General features: G+C 41.1%; 1 protein-coding gene across 4 annotated transcripts in view; it reads right to left on the bottom strand.

Moving 5' to 3' along the window:
* Positions 1 to 1,299: 1,299 nt before the first annotated feature.
* Positions 1,300 to 19,608, bottom strand: part of USP25 (ubiquitin specific peptidase 25) — a 93,657-nt gene continuing 75,348 nt past the window's right edge. For 2 of the 4 annotated variants that reach the window (XM_077342415.1, XM_077342416.1), the window contains 7 exons: positions 14,940 to 15,035; positions 11,727 to 11,905; positions 10,161 to 10,239; positions 7,529 to 7,608; positions 6,026 to 6,149; positions 2,805 to 3,000; positions 1,300 to 1,920 (listed from right to left, as the gene is read on the bottom strand). In XM_077342415.1, the coding sequence (XP_077198530.1) occupies positions 1,748 to 1,920; positions 2,805 to 3,000; positions 6,026 to 6,149; positions 7,529 to 7,608; positions 10,161 to 10,239; positions 11,727 to 11,905; positions 14,940 to 15,035 (927 nt within the window). In that variant the 3' untranslated portion in view covers positions 1,300 to 1,747. Of the gene's footprint in view, positions 1,921 to 2,804; positions 3,001 to 6,025; positions 6,150 to 6,344; positions 6,401 to 7,528; positions 7,609 to 10,160; positions 10,240 to 11,726; positions 11,906 to 14,939; positions 15,036 to 19,608 lie in introns of those variants that run through there. The other 2 variants (XM_077342417.1, XR_013231889.1) reach the window with 2 other exon arrangements.

The raw sequence follows: 19,608 nt of genomic DNA, 5'->3' as shown, positions 1-19,608 counted from the left end.
GAGGCCAGTGTCAGCATGCAGATCATTAATTGATAGCACTCCTCCCTTGGCAAACCTAAGGCAACCTCAGTCAGCATCCTGTCCCTACCATCATTGGTGCCAGGCTGGCTAGAGAATGTATTTAATCTCCCAGGCAGCCCAGCCCAGGCTATGCGGAGGACTAGCTTTCAGTTTGATTTAATTTTCAATGTAGTCCTGTCAGATCTCTGTTTTAGTCAATGGAACTCTGAATATAAGGAGCTACAACGTTTGAAATGGAACTCTGAAGTTGTAGCTAAGGAGCTACAACATTTGCAAATATTTCCAAAAGCAAGTAGTGCATTTCTAGAAAAGAATTTGCAAATTATAAGTACAGAATTCTAATGCTAAGTTTTTTGTCAGCTACTAGTATCTAAAGTTAAATTGTGCATACAGTTGGATCCAACAGCATTTCTGTGGATATAGAGTTTGATGCAACTTTGTGAAAGTTCTAAGCTTTTAAAAAAGAATAGTCTGAAGTAAAGAGCAGCTGAATGAGCTGCTGGGGTAGTGCTTCCCTGGTTAAATTACATCACACCAAGAGGGGGGAAAAGAGACACATACATCAATGATCTCCTGTTTCTTTTGTGGTTCATGAATTAGCAGTCTTGTATTCATGAATTTCTTGTATTCATGAATTTCAGAACATCAATAAGCAGAGATCAGCCCTAGTGCATGCAAGTCAGATTGATCAAAGGAAAACTTTCATTTCTAAGTTTGCACTTAAATGAGTCAATTTTCTAGATCAGATACTAAAGTTTGTTTTAAAAAAATAAAGGTATGCATCCAGTTTAGCTTTAGATAACGATTGACTTGCAGCGGAGCTTCTATTGCTTTCAAGAACTGTGTTTTCATGCCTCTAAAAACAGATACTTTGAAGTAAATGAAGTGGGTACATACCTGGAGGGGAAGTATGCAAAATAGGTAAAGGTATCCCCTGTGCAAGCACTGAGTCATGTCTGACTCTTGGGGTAACACCCTCTAGCGTTTTCATGGCAGACTCAATACAGGGTGGTTTGCCAGTGCCTTCCCCCAGTCATTACCATTTACCCCCAGCAAGCTGGGTACTCATTTTACCGACCTCAGAAGGATGGAAGGTTGAGTCAACCTTGAGCCGGCTGCTGGGATTGAACTCCCAGCCTCATGGGCAGAGCTTCAGACAGCATGAATGCTGCCTTAGCACTCTGCGTCACAAGAGGCTCTTAACAATATATCTAACCTGCTGAGCCTTTGAAATATACCTTTATAATTCGCAAATATACAATGCATTTGCAGCCAACGTAGCCATAAATAAATTTTTTTATTCTTGATGTAATTTACAAGCTACCAGGTACCATGTATTTTACACTGGTCACTTTAAAATTGAAGCAGTCACTGAATGATCCAGGCTGAACAGAAAGCTGTTGATGATCACATAAAGAATCTTAGATAAAAAGCAAAGTAACACTGTAGCAGGTAAGTGGCAAAAGAGCCAGTTTGTCATAATAAATCAGACTTGTAATGCTGCATGAGTTCTGGCTGATAACAGAAACTGAGTGCCATGCGATTCTCAGCTTTATTGGCTGTAGTCTGGCTAATGTCTGTACAGTCCTCTTTGTAGTTTCTTTCAATTATTAAAATGAAAAAGTTAAAAACTATAGCAGCAACAAGCAAACCCTGTGACTGGAAGGCAAGGGTTAAAGAACTAAAAAAGTGTTTATACAGAGTGCTTGAGGAAGGTCTGCAAAGTTTATCTCCCATCAGCTGGAGTTCGACTGAGTGACAACATGACTCGGGCAAACCGCTCACACAGTTCATGGGTGGAATAGGAAGGTAACTTTGGTGGGTCGCTGAAACCTTTGATTTCTGTAGAGCAATCTAGCAGTTTTGGCAGGAAGTCCGTTAGCTTTTCTTGTAAATTAGCTGGAAAAAAGACAAATACATTTTTGTTTATACTCACAGGAACTTATTTTCAATGGATACTGTGTATGAATACAACTTTTCGGTATTGTGAGTATTCAAGGAAAAGGAACAATGTTAGCCATCTGTTTTACCTATACATTTCATGAAGGCAGAAACCCCATCACCCACAACCCCAACAATACCACTTGCTCCAACATATCTGCTTCTATTTCTAAAACAGGATTAAAATTAAAATACTATGAAGTAAATTACAGCTGATCAGAATCTTGGCAGGAGGGTGGATGGAGATGTCAGACTCCACTTCCTTGAGACCAGTGTAGGTGTGCCCCCCAGTTTGCTCCTTTTTCCCTAACACCCCCCCACACACATACACACACACATCTCAGCAGAGAGGAAGAGGGAAGTTTACACCTTTGGCCCTCTCTCCTCACCCTACCCATTGATGCTTAAGTAAGACTGGACCTATCTTCCCAGGCTACCTTTCTGCTTCAATTCAATATTCACTGCAGTATTCAAAGCTCTTTTTGAGAAAACAGGATCAGTGTAGTGATAAATAGTAAGAAGCTTGAAGACTACACCCAAAGCTCTGTCATGCAAGAACTAATAACATCTGTATCTAAATTAGTGAAGGAGATTCATGGTTGTGATGCTTGTGATTCCTCTTATCTTCCATGTGTTTCAAAATGTTATTGTAAGAATTAATTAACTGGGCTCAACATAGCAGCCCAAATTCTTGTCCTCCTCCTTTGTCTTAATCATCATATAGTCATATTTGTTCTATCTAGAATTGTGCATGCCCCTCCTTTAATTACACTTGCAAATACAACAAACGCAACAGGCTTTACATTACAAGAAAAAATGTCCATCATTAAGAAGCCACTTACGCTCCATTTCTTGTCCGAGATACGAACACCACCGATTTCTCATATCTTCTACTGCAACAATATCTTTTTCTTCTGTTTCATCCACCAATAGCAATGGCAAACATGGGACAATCAGCTCATTCATGATCAGCAGCCCTTTATTTACTTCTTGATCATCCCCAGATTCGAACTGTGCAGCAGCATACTCATTTAATTTCTTCATGCAAAAATCAAGAAGAAATCATCATTTCAGCTGAAGACAATGTCACAGCCTAGAAAATTTCATCAATGGCACTCTGTTAAAAGCTTTAGAGGAAACTATAGCCCTTGTGGAAGATGAAACATGACAGAATTGTCTGTCTGAATCAAATTAATATGCTGCTTTCTCTCTGACTGTGACCATTTATTCTGTGCAAACAATCCCTCACAACTGTCACTTCCTCACCTGCACCCTTCTGTATTAGAGCCTTTAGTGGCTGAAACAAGTCATGTGCTGCTTGGCTCCTAAACATGAGTTTGTTCTGGCTACTGATGCTTGTCATTTAGGCTGTGGCGCCTGTTGTGGGGGACTAAGTGCAGAGGGTAAATGGTCAGTGTCTCAGAGACAGCAGCATGTTAATTTGCTGGAATTAGGAGCTATATGGAATGTTCTTAGCTGCTTTTCAAATGACCTATGGAACCTCCCACTGAGATGGATATGGAAGCATCCACTTTATGTATAACTTGACCTGATTTTTTATAAGACCCACTCACCTGAACTGATGGTCTCCCAAGCAGCAGCAAACTGGGCTAACCTGTCCTCAAACTTAACAGTGACCAGGTGTGCCTCTAGTCAGAAACCACATTTCTGAGAAGACACTGCCTCTCTCAGAGGAGGTGGTGAGTGTGTTGGCCTAGAATTCCTAGCAGCCCTGTGCTTAGAGTATCCCTGCAGGGATTAAAAGTCTTAGACAGAGGATACTGGGACCCCTGGGGGCTCTAGCTTGTCAGCAGACCTTTAGGTAGGGATGCCATCTATATGCATACTGAAAGGGGTTAAGGTTGAGATGCCAACAATTTCACCATCTGCTTGTTCTTCTTAATAAGAGAAAGTATCCCATGAAGGTGGGACCTTCAAATGTATTTTACTCCTGTACTTTACACTTGGTCTTTATAGGTAAGGCTATTGACTTCAGCCAGATGTGATGTCTGAGAACTTGTTATGGCACAAAGTGCAGGATCTACAGCATGCTTCCTGGTGCTGATCTGCTGTTTAGAAAGTTTTATGCCCTCAGCATCCTAAAACCTTAGTAAGTGGTCACTTCAGGAAGGGTAGCTTGCTTGCTTGTTTGTTTGCTTGCTTTATTTATATACCACCCTCCCCAGAGGCTCCCCCGGTTATCACCCAAAGAAATAACTGGTAGTCTGCCATGATGGCTTCACAATTAGAAGAATAAAGTTTGTGACCTAATCCAGCCAGCTTCTGTTGGAGGGAGCCACATAATAACTCTGTCGACCTTTGCGTTGCATCTGTTCTGTCACCAACAAAGATGGTGGAAGGTGAGTAAGTGCTCAACTCTTACAGAAGTGAACTGAAGTGCTACAGACTTCTCCCAAAGATCATCTAAGCCAGTGGTCCCCGACCTTTTTATCACTGGGGACTGGTCAATGCTTGACAATTTTACTGAGGCCCCGGGGGGGGGGTAGTCTTTTGTCGAGGGATGTTGCCACTGGCTGAGCCCCTGCTCCACTTGCTTTCCCGCCAGCACCCCTGACATCCCGCCGCCCGCTGGGGGCGCTGCCAGCAGCAACTGCGCAGTGCCAGGCCGAGGGGAAGCCCCAGCCATGGCGGCCGCTGGAGAGCACCAAAGGTGAGCTGGCAGCAGAGTGGCAGGGCAGCCCCCGAGGCAGCAGCCAGGGAGGAGGACGATGAGGAGCCACGGCCCAGTACCAACTGATCCATGGACCGGGACTGGTCCCCAGACCGGGGGTTGGGGACCACTGCTCTAAGCTATTCAATACTGGAAACACTTTGATTCCAGGAAAATCAGAATCCAAGTGGATCAAGATCCTATCTTTACATTTGTGCTCTCAGGTGACAATTTCAGTCTCCAAGGACTGAGCCTTGCAAATCATTTGATCTCCCTGCATATGGATATCCCCTGTAGGGAGAGCCAATATCTTTTTATCTGAACAGCCTTTTAAACTCATTCTAGCTCCTTTTTAGTATCTGGTATTGTCCTTGACCCATACCAGTTGGGCTTCTGTCCTGGCCATGGAGTGGAGAAGGTCTTGGTCACCTTGATGGATGATCTCTGGCATCAGCTGGATAGGGGCGGTTTGGCCATCCTCGTAATGTTAGATCGGTCAGCTGCATTTAATATGGTTGACCACAAACTCTTGGCCCACTGCCTTGGCGGGATTGGGATTCATGAGACAACCCTTCAGTGGCTGCTTTCCTTCCTATGGAACTGGACACAGATGGCTGCAGTGGGGGAAGAGTTGTCATGCCCCTTTCAACTCCCATGCAGAGTTCCTCAGAGAGCAGTCCCCTTCCCACGCTTTTTAACATCTTTATGTGCCCTCTGGCCCAGCTGGTCCTGAGCTTTGGGTTGGGCTGTCATCAGTATGCTGATGACACCCAGCTCTATCTCTTCATGGATGGCCGCCTGGACTCCCCCTCAGATACATTTGCTAGTCGTTTGGAAGCTGTTGCTGGATACAGAAATTGCAGCTGTTACAAAATGCAGCTGCAAGTGTTGTCACGGGAACACCTTGGAGGGCCCATATTCAGCTGGTGCTGAGGTAGCTGCATTGGCTGTGGGTTGTGGCCTGGAGCAGGTTCAAGGTTCTGGTATTAACCCTTAAGGCCCTTCGTGGTCTGGGAACCACGTATCAGAGGGACTGCCTATCGCCTTATGCCCCCCTGCAGGGCCTTGCGCTCTGTGGGTACAAATTTGTTGGTGGAGAAAAGTGGCATATAAGAACCAACTCTTCTTCTTCTTCAAACTAACTAATAAAGGTTACTTCCAGTCATGTTGTGGCCATCTCTGTCCAGTTTCATACAATATTCTATATTCATTACTTGTTATCCACAAGATGCTCAGAGGATACACATTTTAACAAATAAGTTAAATTGTAGGCTAGTATCATTAAAGATAGGATAGGTTGAAAACTTTTTAACCTTTGTTAGGCAACAGAGAAGCTGTATACAGTTTCAGTCATGAAGCATCAACTAGGCAGTATTCAAAATTTCCACTTACTAGCAAACATTCTCTTCTATAGTACGATATAAGCTCTTCATCATGCCCATTATATAAACCTTTTGATAAAAGTTCTTTGTTCTTTTGATATGCGTAGATAAGGTACAGCAAGGCATCCATAAAACTAAAAAAACAAACAAAAACAAATATGCTGTTAATATGAATTATTTTATCAAGTTCTATGGTCTCAATGGGTGTCTAATTGTCTTTTAAGACATACAGAATAGGACTTCATCTTAGTACCTCCCCTACTATTTCCTCTTTTCCTTTAGTGAAAACCTCCACAGCATCTCTCCTTCGCATCTACCAGTTAACATACCTTTATATGCCAGCTGTCTTCAGCTTTCTCTCCTTCCCTGCCCCAGCAGATTTTACCTATGGAAAACTATAGTTCAGGTGCATGGCTAGGCCCAGGTAAGTGGTGGGCACTTCACTTTCCCCTTTATTGCCCTCTCCACACTATTTCTCCTCTTAGCAACCACCATAGCCTCACATTTTCATACTCCCTTCTCTCTTACACACTCACCTTTGATCTGCCGTCCTGTCTTTAGATATATTATTTACTTCATTTGTATCCCACCTTCTCCAGTGGGGACCTAAAGCAGTTTGTATTATTTTCCTCTTCTCCGTTTATCCACTTTTTATCATTTCTTTCTTAAAGCTAAGAGTGCTGCTTCTGTTATTTTGAGGGGATAAACTCCTCAATGATTTTTTTTAAAGATTTCAGAATTCTCCCTGAACTTCTCTTGTTTGTAGAAAGATCTGCCTTGTCTGTTCATGGCTCCAGTCTCTGGATTTAAGCATTCACAGACTAGACCATATTGAGAAGTTTTAAAAGAAGTGCCTGGATCCCAATGCCCATAGTAAGCCAGCATAAGAGCTAATGCTTGCAGCATTAATATAAACAGTTAAATATCAACGGAAATTGTGACATCAGTCAGCCATAACACAGCACACAGAGAATCTCAGTTGCATAGTTTCAATATGTTCTTGGATCAAGCTCTGCCCCTGCATGTCCAGGAGTGCCTTGTACTAACTTCAGCTGATAAGCTTGAGTAGAAGAGGGTGCCCAGTTACCTATGCCCCAGTGATGCCTGAATGAGATTTCTGTAATGTGCTCCAGAGGGGACTGCCTTTGAAGAAAACTCTTAAAACTGCAACTGGCTTAAAATGCAGTCACCAGACTGTTAAAGCTGCACTGCTTGAAGTACACAGTCCCAATTTTACAATGAATCCTTGCAGGCTAATGATAATTTTTTTTTTTGCTTGCTCTCTACCAATTTGTCTTACAAAACAGTCAGTCAAAGCAGGAAGGTTCACAAAGTAGGTAATATAGTATGAACTGTTTTAAATATAATTTATGGACTAGACAGACACATCACTACTTAAAGAATTTTAATGCTCGTATCCACTAAGATTTCTTACTCCTGTCCTTTGCACATAAGCATAACATTTCACACTGATCACAATACCTACAGAATTTCAGTTGTATATTTTTCTCACCTTTTCTTTTGAAAAAGTTCCAGTCCCACCATAAGACAAACAGTTGTTTCTCTGAAGCTTCTGTACTGCTGGTGCCATTTCTGCATATAAAGTGAACATGATGGAATGAAAGGAAATCCAATGTAACAAATATGTTCTTCACATTAAATGTGATTTTTGCCAATGCCTTGCTTAGATTGTAAATACATGTGAAGAACCCTGGGTTCAAGCAGTTGTTTTATTTAGGAATTAATGAAGCTTAAATATTTGAAAACAAATGTTCAAGTGCCTAGTTGTGCACCGCCCAGTGTCAGTAGCTGTTCTATGTTGTTTATAAATTTGATCAGGCTAGCAGCTTTAATATTTAGAATTTGACTTCTGTATGGTCAGAACAACTTTGTTCATACCCTGATCCTTATATACTTGGGTGGAGTGTGCACAGAGCTTTTATTCCAATCCCAGGTCGATTCAGTCCCTGCCATCTCCACTGAATGCAATTTCCATTTTGATTTTGTCCTATTTAATTTCACCTCTGCAACAAGCATGATTGATCCGGAGTGACCCTACCTTTATCCTGCAATAGTGTGCTTTTAACCCTCAATATTTGAAGATTCGGATTGAGAAAGCATGAGAAACCATGCGGAGCCAGTGCCTGCTTCACATTTGTTGCAGAGGTCCGTGGTAGAGAAGCCCTGATTGGCCAAGGCTGTAAACTTTTCTAATTTTCTCTCAGCAGAAGCTGCAGAAGCCCTAACTTTTGTCAGTAGAGGTTTACCTCATGGTTTTTCTCCTCTCTCCTCTGCTGTCTCCAATCCTCTCCCCCCCCCCCGATTCAAGAAAAGAAAGAGGCTCCTGCTACACTTGGCTCCCCCTCCCCTTCTGAGCCTCCCTAAGCACATGCAGAACACTTTTCTGTTTAAAGGGGGGGGGGAGTAAGACCTGACTTCAAATCAATCTGAATTCAACAGGATTGACAATGGAATAAACAAAGTGCAGATTCAGCCTTGGTTTAAACCGGCTGATGAGAAGCTGACCACACTGAGTCTTTCCCCTCCTTTTTAACCTAAGAACATAAGAAAAGATAACCATCTTCAAATATTTAAGGGGCTGTCATTTAGAAGATACAGCAGAGTTGTTTTCTGTTGCCCCAGAGGGTCAGACCAGAACCAACGGTTTGAAATTAATTCAAAAGAATTTTTGGTTAAACATCCAAAAGAAGCTCCTGGCAGAGCAGTTCCTCAGTGAAACAGGCTTCCTTGGGAGGTGGTGGGTTCTCCTTCTTTGGAAGTTTTTAAGCAGAGGCTGGATAGTAATCTGACAGGAATGCTGATTTCATGAACTTAGGCAGATTGTGACTGGGTGGGCAGGAAGGGATGTGCCAGTGTTCGTCTCTTGTGTTTGTCTTTTCCTTGCATACCCAGGGAATTGCTGATCACCAATGTAAGATGGTAGGTGAATTTCCTCCAGGCCAGGTTGGATTTTGGAGATTTTTGGTAGAGGGATCACTTGGGCATGAAACCATGAGTGGGCAGGTACTTGTGAGGTCCCGTATTGTATAGGGGGTTGGACTAGATCACCCTGAAGTTCCCTTCCAACTCTATGAATCTATGAAGTCATGCTGGATCAAGCCCATCCAATCCAACATTCTGTGACACAGCGGTGAAATCCCGGTACCATCAGGAAATTACATTAATAAAGATTGACCCATGAGGTCCCTTCCAATTGTATTATTCTATGACTAGAGGTAAAGCCCATTTATAAAAATGGGCAGGGCATGGCTGGTCTCTTTGGACGCCTTGCAGCGTCCAGGGCCGTACTCATGGTTTGCTCTAAGAAGCAACACACATTAAACATTTGCAGTTGTTGAACATTTCTGCCTGTGATGGATAAGTGCCATTTGGATGGCAACATCTGTTGGAATATGCAAAATCTGCAGTGCTTATGATGAATATCCTACAGGAGGCATCAGACGAATTTTGCTAGTTGGAATAGGATATTTTTTAAATCATCTGATTTTTTCAAATAATCTCCTGTGTCCTGAATCGCTCCTTTGGAGACTTCCTGTTCTTTTGAGCCTACTTCTTTCCTGCTTGCCTCCACAACAGACAGTATGAATGCATAGCTAGAGTTAGACAGGAATATCTTTCTATATAGTTTGTTTCTCTTCTTAATAAAGCTTTAAAAATCTTTTTAAGCATCCTGGGTCCTTATTCCTTTTTGCATATTTAAACAGAAGGGGTCTCTTGGACCATGTGTCTCTGTTAGGGTACTGCTGTTGCAGGGTCTTTCCTTCCTGCCTGCTGGTTCTCCATGTGGGGGTGGGAGAGGTTTCAGAGGACTGTGGAACAACTGGCAACTGGTGATTGGTTGATGCTTGTGTGTGCCACTGTGTGTGTCATCACTGATTGCCATTGTGAGAATGTGAGATGTTGCAGCAGTTGCTATGGATTCCAGCATGTTTACTATGCTGTCTGTTCTGAGAATTTGCACAAGAAGCAGACTAATAGCACTATCATTACACTGATGGTCACAAACTGTACAGTATTGGCAATGTTTCCCTAAATTTCTAAAATTTTGACTATAAGATCCTTCTAAAGACGTATCATTTTACTTTGCAATGTATGAGGAAACTTTTCACACACACAATACTAGCCTCATATTCTTCCATGTTGACTTCATCTGGCTTTATCATTTCAATTTTGGCTTGAGCCACTTTCATGATGTTTCGACACCTTAAAAAGAAAAGAAAGTGATCCACAATAAAATAGCAACATGTTTTTGTAACAGAGCAAGGACATATCAATTTTGCGTTTAGCAGCTCTTCCAGACAATGATGTGTTTATTATTCAGATATCTCCTGTATCTCCTGCAGGGTTTAAAAAAACAAAACAGAAGTCCATGCCATCATTGTAAATTAGTTTTTGGACTACATCTAGATTTCATGTTTAATGGGCAGGGCTAAGCTAAAGAGAGGCTGCTGGTGAAGTAGTGATAAGAAATGACTTTTGTTAAAAGTCCTACTGTTTGGGAATTCATAAATGAAAAGATAAACGAACACTTGCTGACTATATTTAGGATTACTGTATTTGATTCATTTGGCATGATACTAAAATTGTCTATTCCTATTATAAGGAATTCAGCTGCACTTGGATGAATCATGAGGTCAAAGCCACATGTTTTTAAGTCAGAGGTGAGTTAGAGGGACAAAAAAGGGAACTGTATGTTGTCTGTTTTTTTTTTGCCTGAAGAATAAAAGCAAACATTTTGAAATGTAATGATCATAACATAAACTGGAAAGATTCTTACTGCACTGAATTAATCCCTGTGCATACAACTTGCATTTCTAATTTTCATCTTTGTAAATATTCTTTCAAAAGATCTGCTTGAGTCTATAACATCTATTTCTATAGAGCAGTGGTCCCCAACCTTTTTATCACCAGGGACCGGTCAACACTTGACAATTTTACTGAGGCCCGGCGGGGGGGGTAGTCTTTTGCTGAGGGACGTTGCTGCCACTGCCTGAGCTTTCCCGCCGGCTCCACTTGCTTTCCTGCCGGCGCCCTTGACTTCCTGCTGCCCACTGGGGGGCACTGCCAGCAGTAGCTGCGCAATGCCGCGCCGAGGGGTAGCCCCAGCCATGGCGGCCACTGAAGAGCACCAAAGGTGAGCAGGCGGGTGGCAGGGCAGCCCCTGAGGCAGCAGCCGGGGAGGAGAACAAGGAGGAGCTGCGGCCCGGTACCGATTGATCTACGGACCGGCACCGGTCCCCGGACCAGGGGTTGGGGACCACTGCTATAGAGTACTACTTTCAGTTATTGATCCTTTTTTTACTTGTTCCTGTACTGTTTATACCTTTGAATTTTTATGATCCACTCTCACTTGGGGAATCTTCTAACTGCAATGCTGCTCACACAAAGAAGATAGCCAAGCTTAGAATGAATCTGAATATCATTGAACCACATAAGTAACAACTTTCTCTTATGGGTTATCTGTAGTACAGACCACAAGCTTTTATTTACCTGTGTAGCCTCTATAAGAAGTTACTGCATATGGGACTCATGCGTCATTAGTTGTACCTAGACATCTGGTAACTGAAGCCTTCCTAGATTTCTACCAATTGACCCACGTAGGCTATATTCTCTTGATACCAATACAGATATCTACAAATGAGTCAAATTTCTTTCCTCAGGACCTGTGGCCAGCTTCATTTCACAGTTACCTTTCATCAAAACTCAGATTGTGATCAGCAAATTGCTCGAGTAATGTTCTTTCAATAATTTTCTTTGGTGCCTGGTTTTGGATAAAGTAAACAATTACATGATGCAGACGGTAATCACACTCAGGTGGCACATCTTCTTGGGCCAGCTTAAGTAGACGTGCATATTCCAATTTTATTGCCTAAATTGAAATGACACAAGAAAAGCCTGTTAGATTTTAGGAGTACAGCTTCTACATTAATAAGTTTTTTCAGTTTTAGAAATTAAGGTCTCATGCCATGTAAATTACAGCAGTATTGCTAATGGAATATTGGAGTGTAAATGTGATGAACAAGAATATTTATAACCAAGTGAAAAGAACCAGTGCATCTTCAAAGATCTTTTCTACAGTTGAAGAGTTGTTAGGTAGAATTATATACTAATTATAATATACCACCTATTTCCATTACTGTGTAAGGCACCTATTCAAATACAAAGGACCTACTTAGCTTCACAAAGGTTGCTGTATCACATTCCATCCAAATATTCTATTGCCTGGACAATGTTTGAACTGCTCTTATGAAACACATGATACAAAATGAGATCCTAACAGCACTTTTCAAACACTTGCTAATTTTATTTTGTTACGTTACTGGCTTATTCTTTGAATATTGTTATCAGACTTGACATATGGCAGGTAACTAGTGACTGTGCATATATCAAAAATTCCTAAAAGTATAGGGAATCAAAAAAAAAAAGATTCTATTTCTTAAAGTGAGGGAAAGACTGAAGTAGCAGTAAGATGTAATATCAGATTGATTTTTGTACTGTATTTATGGTCAACCCCAAAACCCACATCTCCCTCTGTAGTCCTACTTATAGCACAAAGCAAAATGTATATTGTATTTATTTACATTTAACTGCTAGACACACGTAAGAGCCACTGGGTTAAGACCATACACGAACTTTAAGTACAGTTGTTATCAGTAACAAAACATGAGTCACAACATCTTATCTTCAGCGATCCATATGAAAGACATCCAATGAAACACAACAGGATACACGTAATATGCAGAACCTAGGATATTTATGTTGCAAAGAATACTTTGTTACCTATTCATTTCACTACTTACGAGCTCAAATATCTAGAATCTCCTCTTAAAAGCTATTGCATGGAAACATATATATGGCAACAGCAAGAGCAAGCCCTTCATAGGGAATTACTTTCTGAAATATGCACTTGCCATTTCATTCTAGTGAACTTTGCATGAAGTGACTGATTTTAAAAGATACATAAATCCAGTACTGCAACATAATCATCATGGTTTATTATTTTCTTTTAGTTACCTTTCCATATAAATATCTTTGAAAAGTTTCAAATCCACAAACTGTCAATAGATATAAGCAACTTTGAAATGCTTACATACAATATTTTTTTAAAGCAGACAAAAAGGACTGTAAACAAGCTGAGATTTAGAATCCAAGTACAATGTCAGTTTCTAAACCAGGGATTAGAAACTGGGGATCCACAGGAACTCCCCAGAGGGGATCTGTGGCATTTCCCCTCCTGCTTTAATGGACTCAGCCACAAACTAGGGAATATGCCACTTTCATTGTCCCCCTGCTTCTCTCCCCCCCCTGCCGAGCTTGAGTTCTTCTGTGGTTTCTACACCTAGGAGGGGGCCAAATCTGCATGCTTATCCTCATTTTAAATTGCTTCCAGCCCTCCCCCCTCCAGTCCTTCCTGAGCCTGCCTGTTAATGCAAGTGGTGATGATGTCACTTCCAGTGACATGGCACTTCTTGGGGGTATGGCAGGGAGGCATGGCCAGCTGACATCACTTCTGGGGCCCCTCAAAGGCTGAAAAATTATTTCAGGGACTCCTCCATGGTGAAAACATTGAAAAAGACTGTGTCAGACATAAAAACATCACGCATCGTTTGCATCAGCATTAAGTATATTATGTTCATTATTACACTTTAATATACTTCAGCAATCTGCACATAAAGTAACACAAATACCCATAATCTTTAAAAAGCTCATATTCATTTCCTGAGGAGTTCTCCACTACTATAGATTCTACCTAATAAGGTTCTTTAGAACACAATGATTATGTAAGCATGCAATTTCTGATCAGAGAAGAAGGACAGCGACTGTAGAATATATTTGTGGAGAGTATTTAGGAATACTGAAACAACAAAAAAAATTTGCTTTGGCTTTACTGCATGTTAGAATTTGTATTGTATTTGTTTATAATTAACCCAAGTGTCAGGACTGACTTTAAGCAGAATTATTTAGGTGTTGATTACTGCCATGGCAGAATAGAAAGTAAATAAAATGGAAGACAAACAATTTTGCTCCAGGAATTGAAGCTTTAATTTTTTAGAGAAGAGTCTAGTAACAGTTGGCATCATTTAGAAGGGCAATGTGGGTATTTCTCCAGAAGGCCAGCATAAGTCAGGCCTGCGATTTATAGCATGCTTTTCTCAGTGGATAATGGGTCATATGGAAATGTGAAACCACAGAAGACGCAAACTCCAGCTAATGTAATAGAGTACAATTAACCAAAAGCAACACGACATACTAGTAATAAGTAGATCCCTACTCTATTACATGGTAGAAGGCAGAAATGGTGATGTCTGTCTTGTATAATTTGCTATCTTTCTGGTAGAGATGTGGCAACCTACCATTAGCTATTCAAACTGGGGCCCCTCCTCCAACCGATATTGTACCGTAATATGAACCCTCTCCTGTGGAAGAATGGGGATTATGCCACTGTCTTGTGTTTTATGTTTATTAAGGGGGTTGATTGGTTTTATTGGGGGTAATACGGTTTGTATGTAATCTGCCAAGAATCTATGAAGAGTGGTGGGATAGAAATCGAAAGAATAAAAAATAAATAAATAATGTATTGGGTTGGATCCAAGCAATTTTTTCATTGGGAAATGTAAAGGAAGGAGAAAAAGTGCTATCCTGGGGATCATGGGGCAAAAAGACAAGCAGAATCGGAGTTGAAATGAAGAAGTGAACCACATGAGTTCAAGTTGAAAGCTGGTAGGATCTGGCCAACAACTATAACTATGATTAGTTTTGTTAGAAGAAGGTAACAACTGAGATATCAAGGCATTGAAAATTTTTCTGTAGACAATTAAAATGGAAGAAAAAGAAAACCCCAACAGTAAAACTTTTAACCAAAAATACACAGATAAAAGAATATTTGAAATTGTTAGTTGTACCTTAAAGAACCCTGCTTCTGGCCCACACCTGTCATATACATTCGTAGCTTTACCTATAGCCATGATAATACCTTGCATGTTCGGGGTCAGCATGACCTGTCACAGGAGATTAATATATATTTTGAATGATAAAAATATAAACAGTTTATCTGTATTTGCTCTTATACATATATATCATGCCAGATATTTAAAAATTGCATGCAGACATGACAATTACTACATTGTGTGTGTTGCCTACAAATCAATCACTGCTATCCTGCTCATTTCTGCCACTGTGGATTAAGGGACCTAGCTTTAGCCAAAGACATATTTCAGGCAGTAGGATTTCCAAGTTTCATCCACATGCAAGGCTGATGCATAAAGATGAGCTGCTAGCAAACGAAATTAGTAAGTGACACTTGTGTGAAAAATCCTGTCTTCCCAGTAGGGAACAAAATGGTCTCCTCATAGGTTAAAAATAACTCTAATATGACAGAGAAGCCATTGATTTAAAGTGTATATGTCTGCTTAATCACACCACTGTCAAAAGGATTTGTCATACATTCTTTACAGAAGAGATGAAATAAGAATCATACTATAACTGAAGTCCCCTTTCTATTGGACAATTCAAAAGAAATCAGTAAGCAGTAGGAAGTGGGAAATCTCTTTAACATTATTCTCAGTTTCAAATTTAGAATGTAATTTTTTAAGCCAAGTATTGAGTGAGGAATGCTATGAAACTTGTTATAACTGGCTTCATTTTTAGGATAACTAATTAATGCATTAAAACATATCTTTATACCATGCCCTATTCCTAAGGCTAGTAAAGATAGCAGATCTATTAATAAACAAACAAAAGGTATAAAAGAGAACAACTTAATCAAGGATGTAGTGGTTAGGAGCGCCAGCCTGAGATGATTCTCCACATGCAGCCAGCTGGGTGACCTTGGACTCCTCACAGCACTGATAAGGCTGTTCTGACCAGCAGTGATATCAGGGCTCTCTCAGCCTCACCTACTTCACAGGGTGTCTGTTGTGGGGAGAGGAAAGGGAAGGCGACTGTAGGCCGCTATGAGACTCCTTCTGGTACAGGGAAGCGGCATATAAGAACCAACTCATATTCTTCTTCTTCTGGTGGTCCATCTGTCTGTAGTACATGGCAGGCTCAGAATTACCATTCTGTCATGATACACACTAGATGATATTGGGCCAGTCAGCCTAAACTACCTCATAAGGTTGGTGAAATAGAAAATACAGGAGAGGAAAAACAATGTCCAGTGTCCTGACACCTTGCAAGAAAGACAGGGTAAAAATCCACCAAAAATAATAATCAAGTGTGAGACTACAACATGTCCACAATGTAGCAAATATCAAACTGACTTTGTATTTACAGATCTACTTGCCTCTTTTACTATCCCAAAGTAAAGCTGTACAAGTGCTTATTTTGTTTGCAGAATACACTACTACATGCAAAAGTAGCTTTTTTTCAACCCAAACCATTCCAGCCATGCAGATTTATGAGGCCTACATGGCTGTCATTGGGGAGACAGCATGATGCATTTGGGAGATATCTATTTTTTCCAATATCCTTTTGATTTGCTATGTCTGCGTGTGACCTAAGTACAGGAATTTGCCAAATACACTTGTTAATGCTGTTGTCTACTTAACACTCCCTCCCTACTCCCTAAGTCACAAGCTTTGAATTCTTGGAATGTCTATTACAGCTTTGTTTCTGTTATGAGTCTGCATAAAGAATTGAGCTCAACTTTACCACAACTAAATACACTTTGAAGAAATCATAATTCAACTGGAAACAAAATGTTCTCTCGCCATATTTAAATGATTAACTGATAAGGTTGTACCTACTGTGACATGTCACCTAAAACATTCTTCATCATCATTTATGTGAAAGAATATGAAATTTTAATTAGAATTTGCATGACTAAGACCGTTTATGCACTGAGAAATTCACTGCCCCAGCTCCTGTGCAGGAGCAGAAATCGGGGGCGGATGAGGTGCACCAGGCCAAATGCTCCCCATGTGGGTGCAACCTGCCACGACTAAAACTCCAGCCTGCAGCCTGGCATGAAACCTCCAGTGCATAAACAGTCTAAATGATACCTTTAAACTAGGTGATAGCCCTTTGTGCATAATCATAAGCACACAGGAAGAACATTAATGTTAGGGCCTACCTAACCCAGATTTCAAATAGCAGGCAAAGGGAAAAAATGAGCAAGGCAGGAAGGCAATAGTTCCCTCATTGGAAATCTGAGGTCTTTGAATATGAAAGTTTAAAGTAATCAAACAGGAAGGGGAGGGGAGGGGGAAGTTAAATGTGCAAATTAACAATTTCAAAATAACATAGGCAAGTACCTACTATAAGCCTAGAACAGAGCTATAAAAATGTCTGTGAAGGAAGTCCACAAATGCACTAATCTGCACCTGAGATGTAAGGTTCATGTGAGCAAATGGAACTGTGGTTTTGGGGCACCACAATTGAAGGATGGAGACAAACTGGAGCAAGTCCAGAGGAAGGCAACGGTTTGGAGGTGTGGGGTTTGGAGACCAAGACATATGAGAAAAAGCTGAGGGAGCTTGGTCTGTTTAGCCTGGAGAGAATACAACTAAGATAGCCATCAAGTACTTGAAGGGCTGTCACAGAGAATGGAGCAGACTTGTTCACTCTTGCCCAAAGGGTTGGAGCAGAACCAATGGGATGAAATTAATTCAAAAGAATTTTCAGCTAAACATCCGGAAGAAATTCCAGACAGTTAGAGCAGTTCCTAATGGAACAGGCTTCTTCAGGAGGTAGTGTATCTTCCTTCTTTGGAAGTTTTTAAGTAGAGGCTAGTTAGCCAACTTACAGAAATGCTGATTCTGTGAACTTAGGCAGATTGTAAGTGGGTGAGCAGATGGGATTGTCTCTGAGCTTGGCTCCTATGGTCCTTTCCCGTATGCCGAAGGAAATTCTGATCGCCCCTTTTAGGTCAGGATAATTTCCTGCAGACCCAACTTACCAGAGATTCTGAGGAATTTTTTTGGAGGGGGGGCATCATTTGGACATGAAATTGGGGTCACAGTAGGTAGACAGATAGTTGTGCATTTCCTGCATTCTGCAGGGGGCTGGACTAGATGACCCTAGAGGTACATTCCCTCTATGATTCCATGAATATATGCTAAAGTTTCATAATATAGTACTGCTGTGCTTTGATCCACATCATTTTTCTGCTGGGTCCATTTAGATGGGGTGGGGAGAGGAGAAGAATTTAAGTAAAAGCAAACATGAAAATCTTCTGCTGTTCTCCTTCAAGGATGCCTCTCTTGACAAATGGCTGTGGAGTAGACAGGGAGAGGACCAGTTGTTCACTCAACCACAGCCAACATAATTATCTCCTTCATTCTCAATCTTTAAAATAGGAATGGGAAATTCCCTTCATAGTTTAAGAGATCCTCTGAGGGGAAAATGAAATTGGGCTCTGGTGGAAGGAAAGCAAGTAGACAGGCCCTTGTTCATCCACAAATCTGTCAGCTGTGGCCTCATGTTTACACAGTGATGTGCAAATTATGTTTACTACCAATGTTCTCATGTGTTATACCTGTTGTATGAATAGAGGAACAAAGTTTGATTCCAGTGGCTCCTTTAAGTTTTACTCATGCACACAAAACCTTATATATCTTGAATAAAAGGATATCATTTTAAAGGTACCAACGGACTCAAACTTTGTTCTGCTACCTCAAACCAGCATGGCTACCCACCTGAATCTATTGTCTATTAATAGAGGAATAACACTTGTCCATTGGGTTTTCATGGCAAAGATACTGGAGTGGTTTGCCATTTCCTTCTCCAGTGGATCACCTTTTGTCAGAGCTCTCAGCTATGACCTGTCCGTCTTGGGTGGCCCTGCACGGCATAGCTCATAGCTTCACTGAGCTACACAAGCCCCCTTGCCACGGCAAGGCAGCGATCCTTGAAGGGGGAAGGCCGAGCGTCAAAGAATTGAGGCTTTTTTGCTGGAGAAGACTCTTGCGAGTCCCTTGGACTGCAAGGCGAACAAACCGGTCAGTCCTAGAGGAGATCAGTCCTGACTGCTCCTTAGAAGGCCAGATCCTGAACATGAAACTCAAATACTTTGGCCACCTCATGAGAAGGAAGGACTCCTTGGAGAAGAGCCTAATGCTGGGAGCGATTGAGGGCAAAAGAACAAGGGGACAACAGAGAATGAGGTGGCTGGATGGAGTCACTGAAGCAGTGGGTGTGAACTTAAATGGACTCTGGGGAATGGTAGAAGACAGGAAGGCCTGGAGGATCATTGTCCATGGTGTCGCGATGGGTCGGACACGACTTCGCACCTAACAACAACAACACTTGTCCAGGATAATGACAATGGAAAAGTTTCTCATGCAGAACAGTGATTTCCAGGCCTTACTCTGGGGATGTTGAATTACACTCACCTTATAGGGTTAACTGCTGATCACAGGCACCAATTATTATAAAGTTATCTTTAAAATTACATATCTCATTAAATGATTTAAAAGAGTTTTTTCCCTTTCCGCTTATAGGCAAATCACAGTCACATACATATTTTGAGGAGAATGTAACCTAAACACAATGCTTTAAAATGTTGTGAATTTAAATATCCACACATGTTATTATTTAAATTCATGACATACCATGCAAAAATATCCATCT

Source organism: Paroedura picta, chromosome 6 (genome assembly GCF_049243985.1).
Source record: "Paroedura picta isolate Pp20150507F chromosome 6, Ppicta_v3.0, whole genome shotgun sequence".
Taxonomy (NCBI): Eukaryota; Metazoa; Chordata; class Lepidosauria; order Squamata; family Gekkonidae; genus Paroedura; species Paroedura picta.
This window is presented reverse-complemented; position numbering and strand designations above follow the sequence as displayed.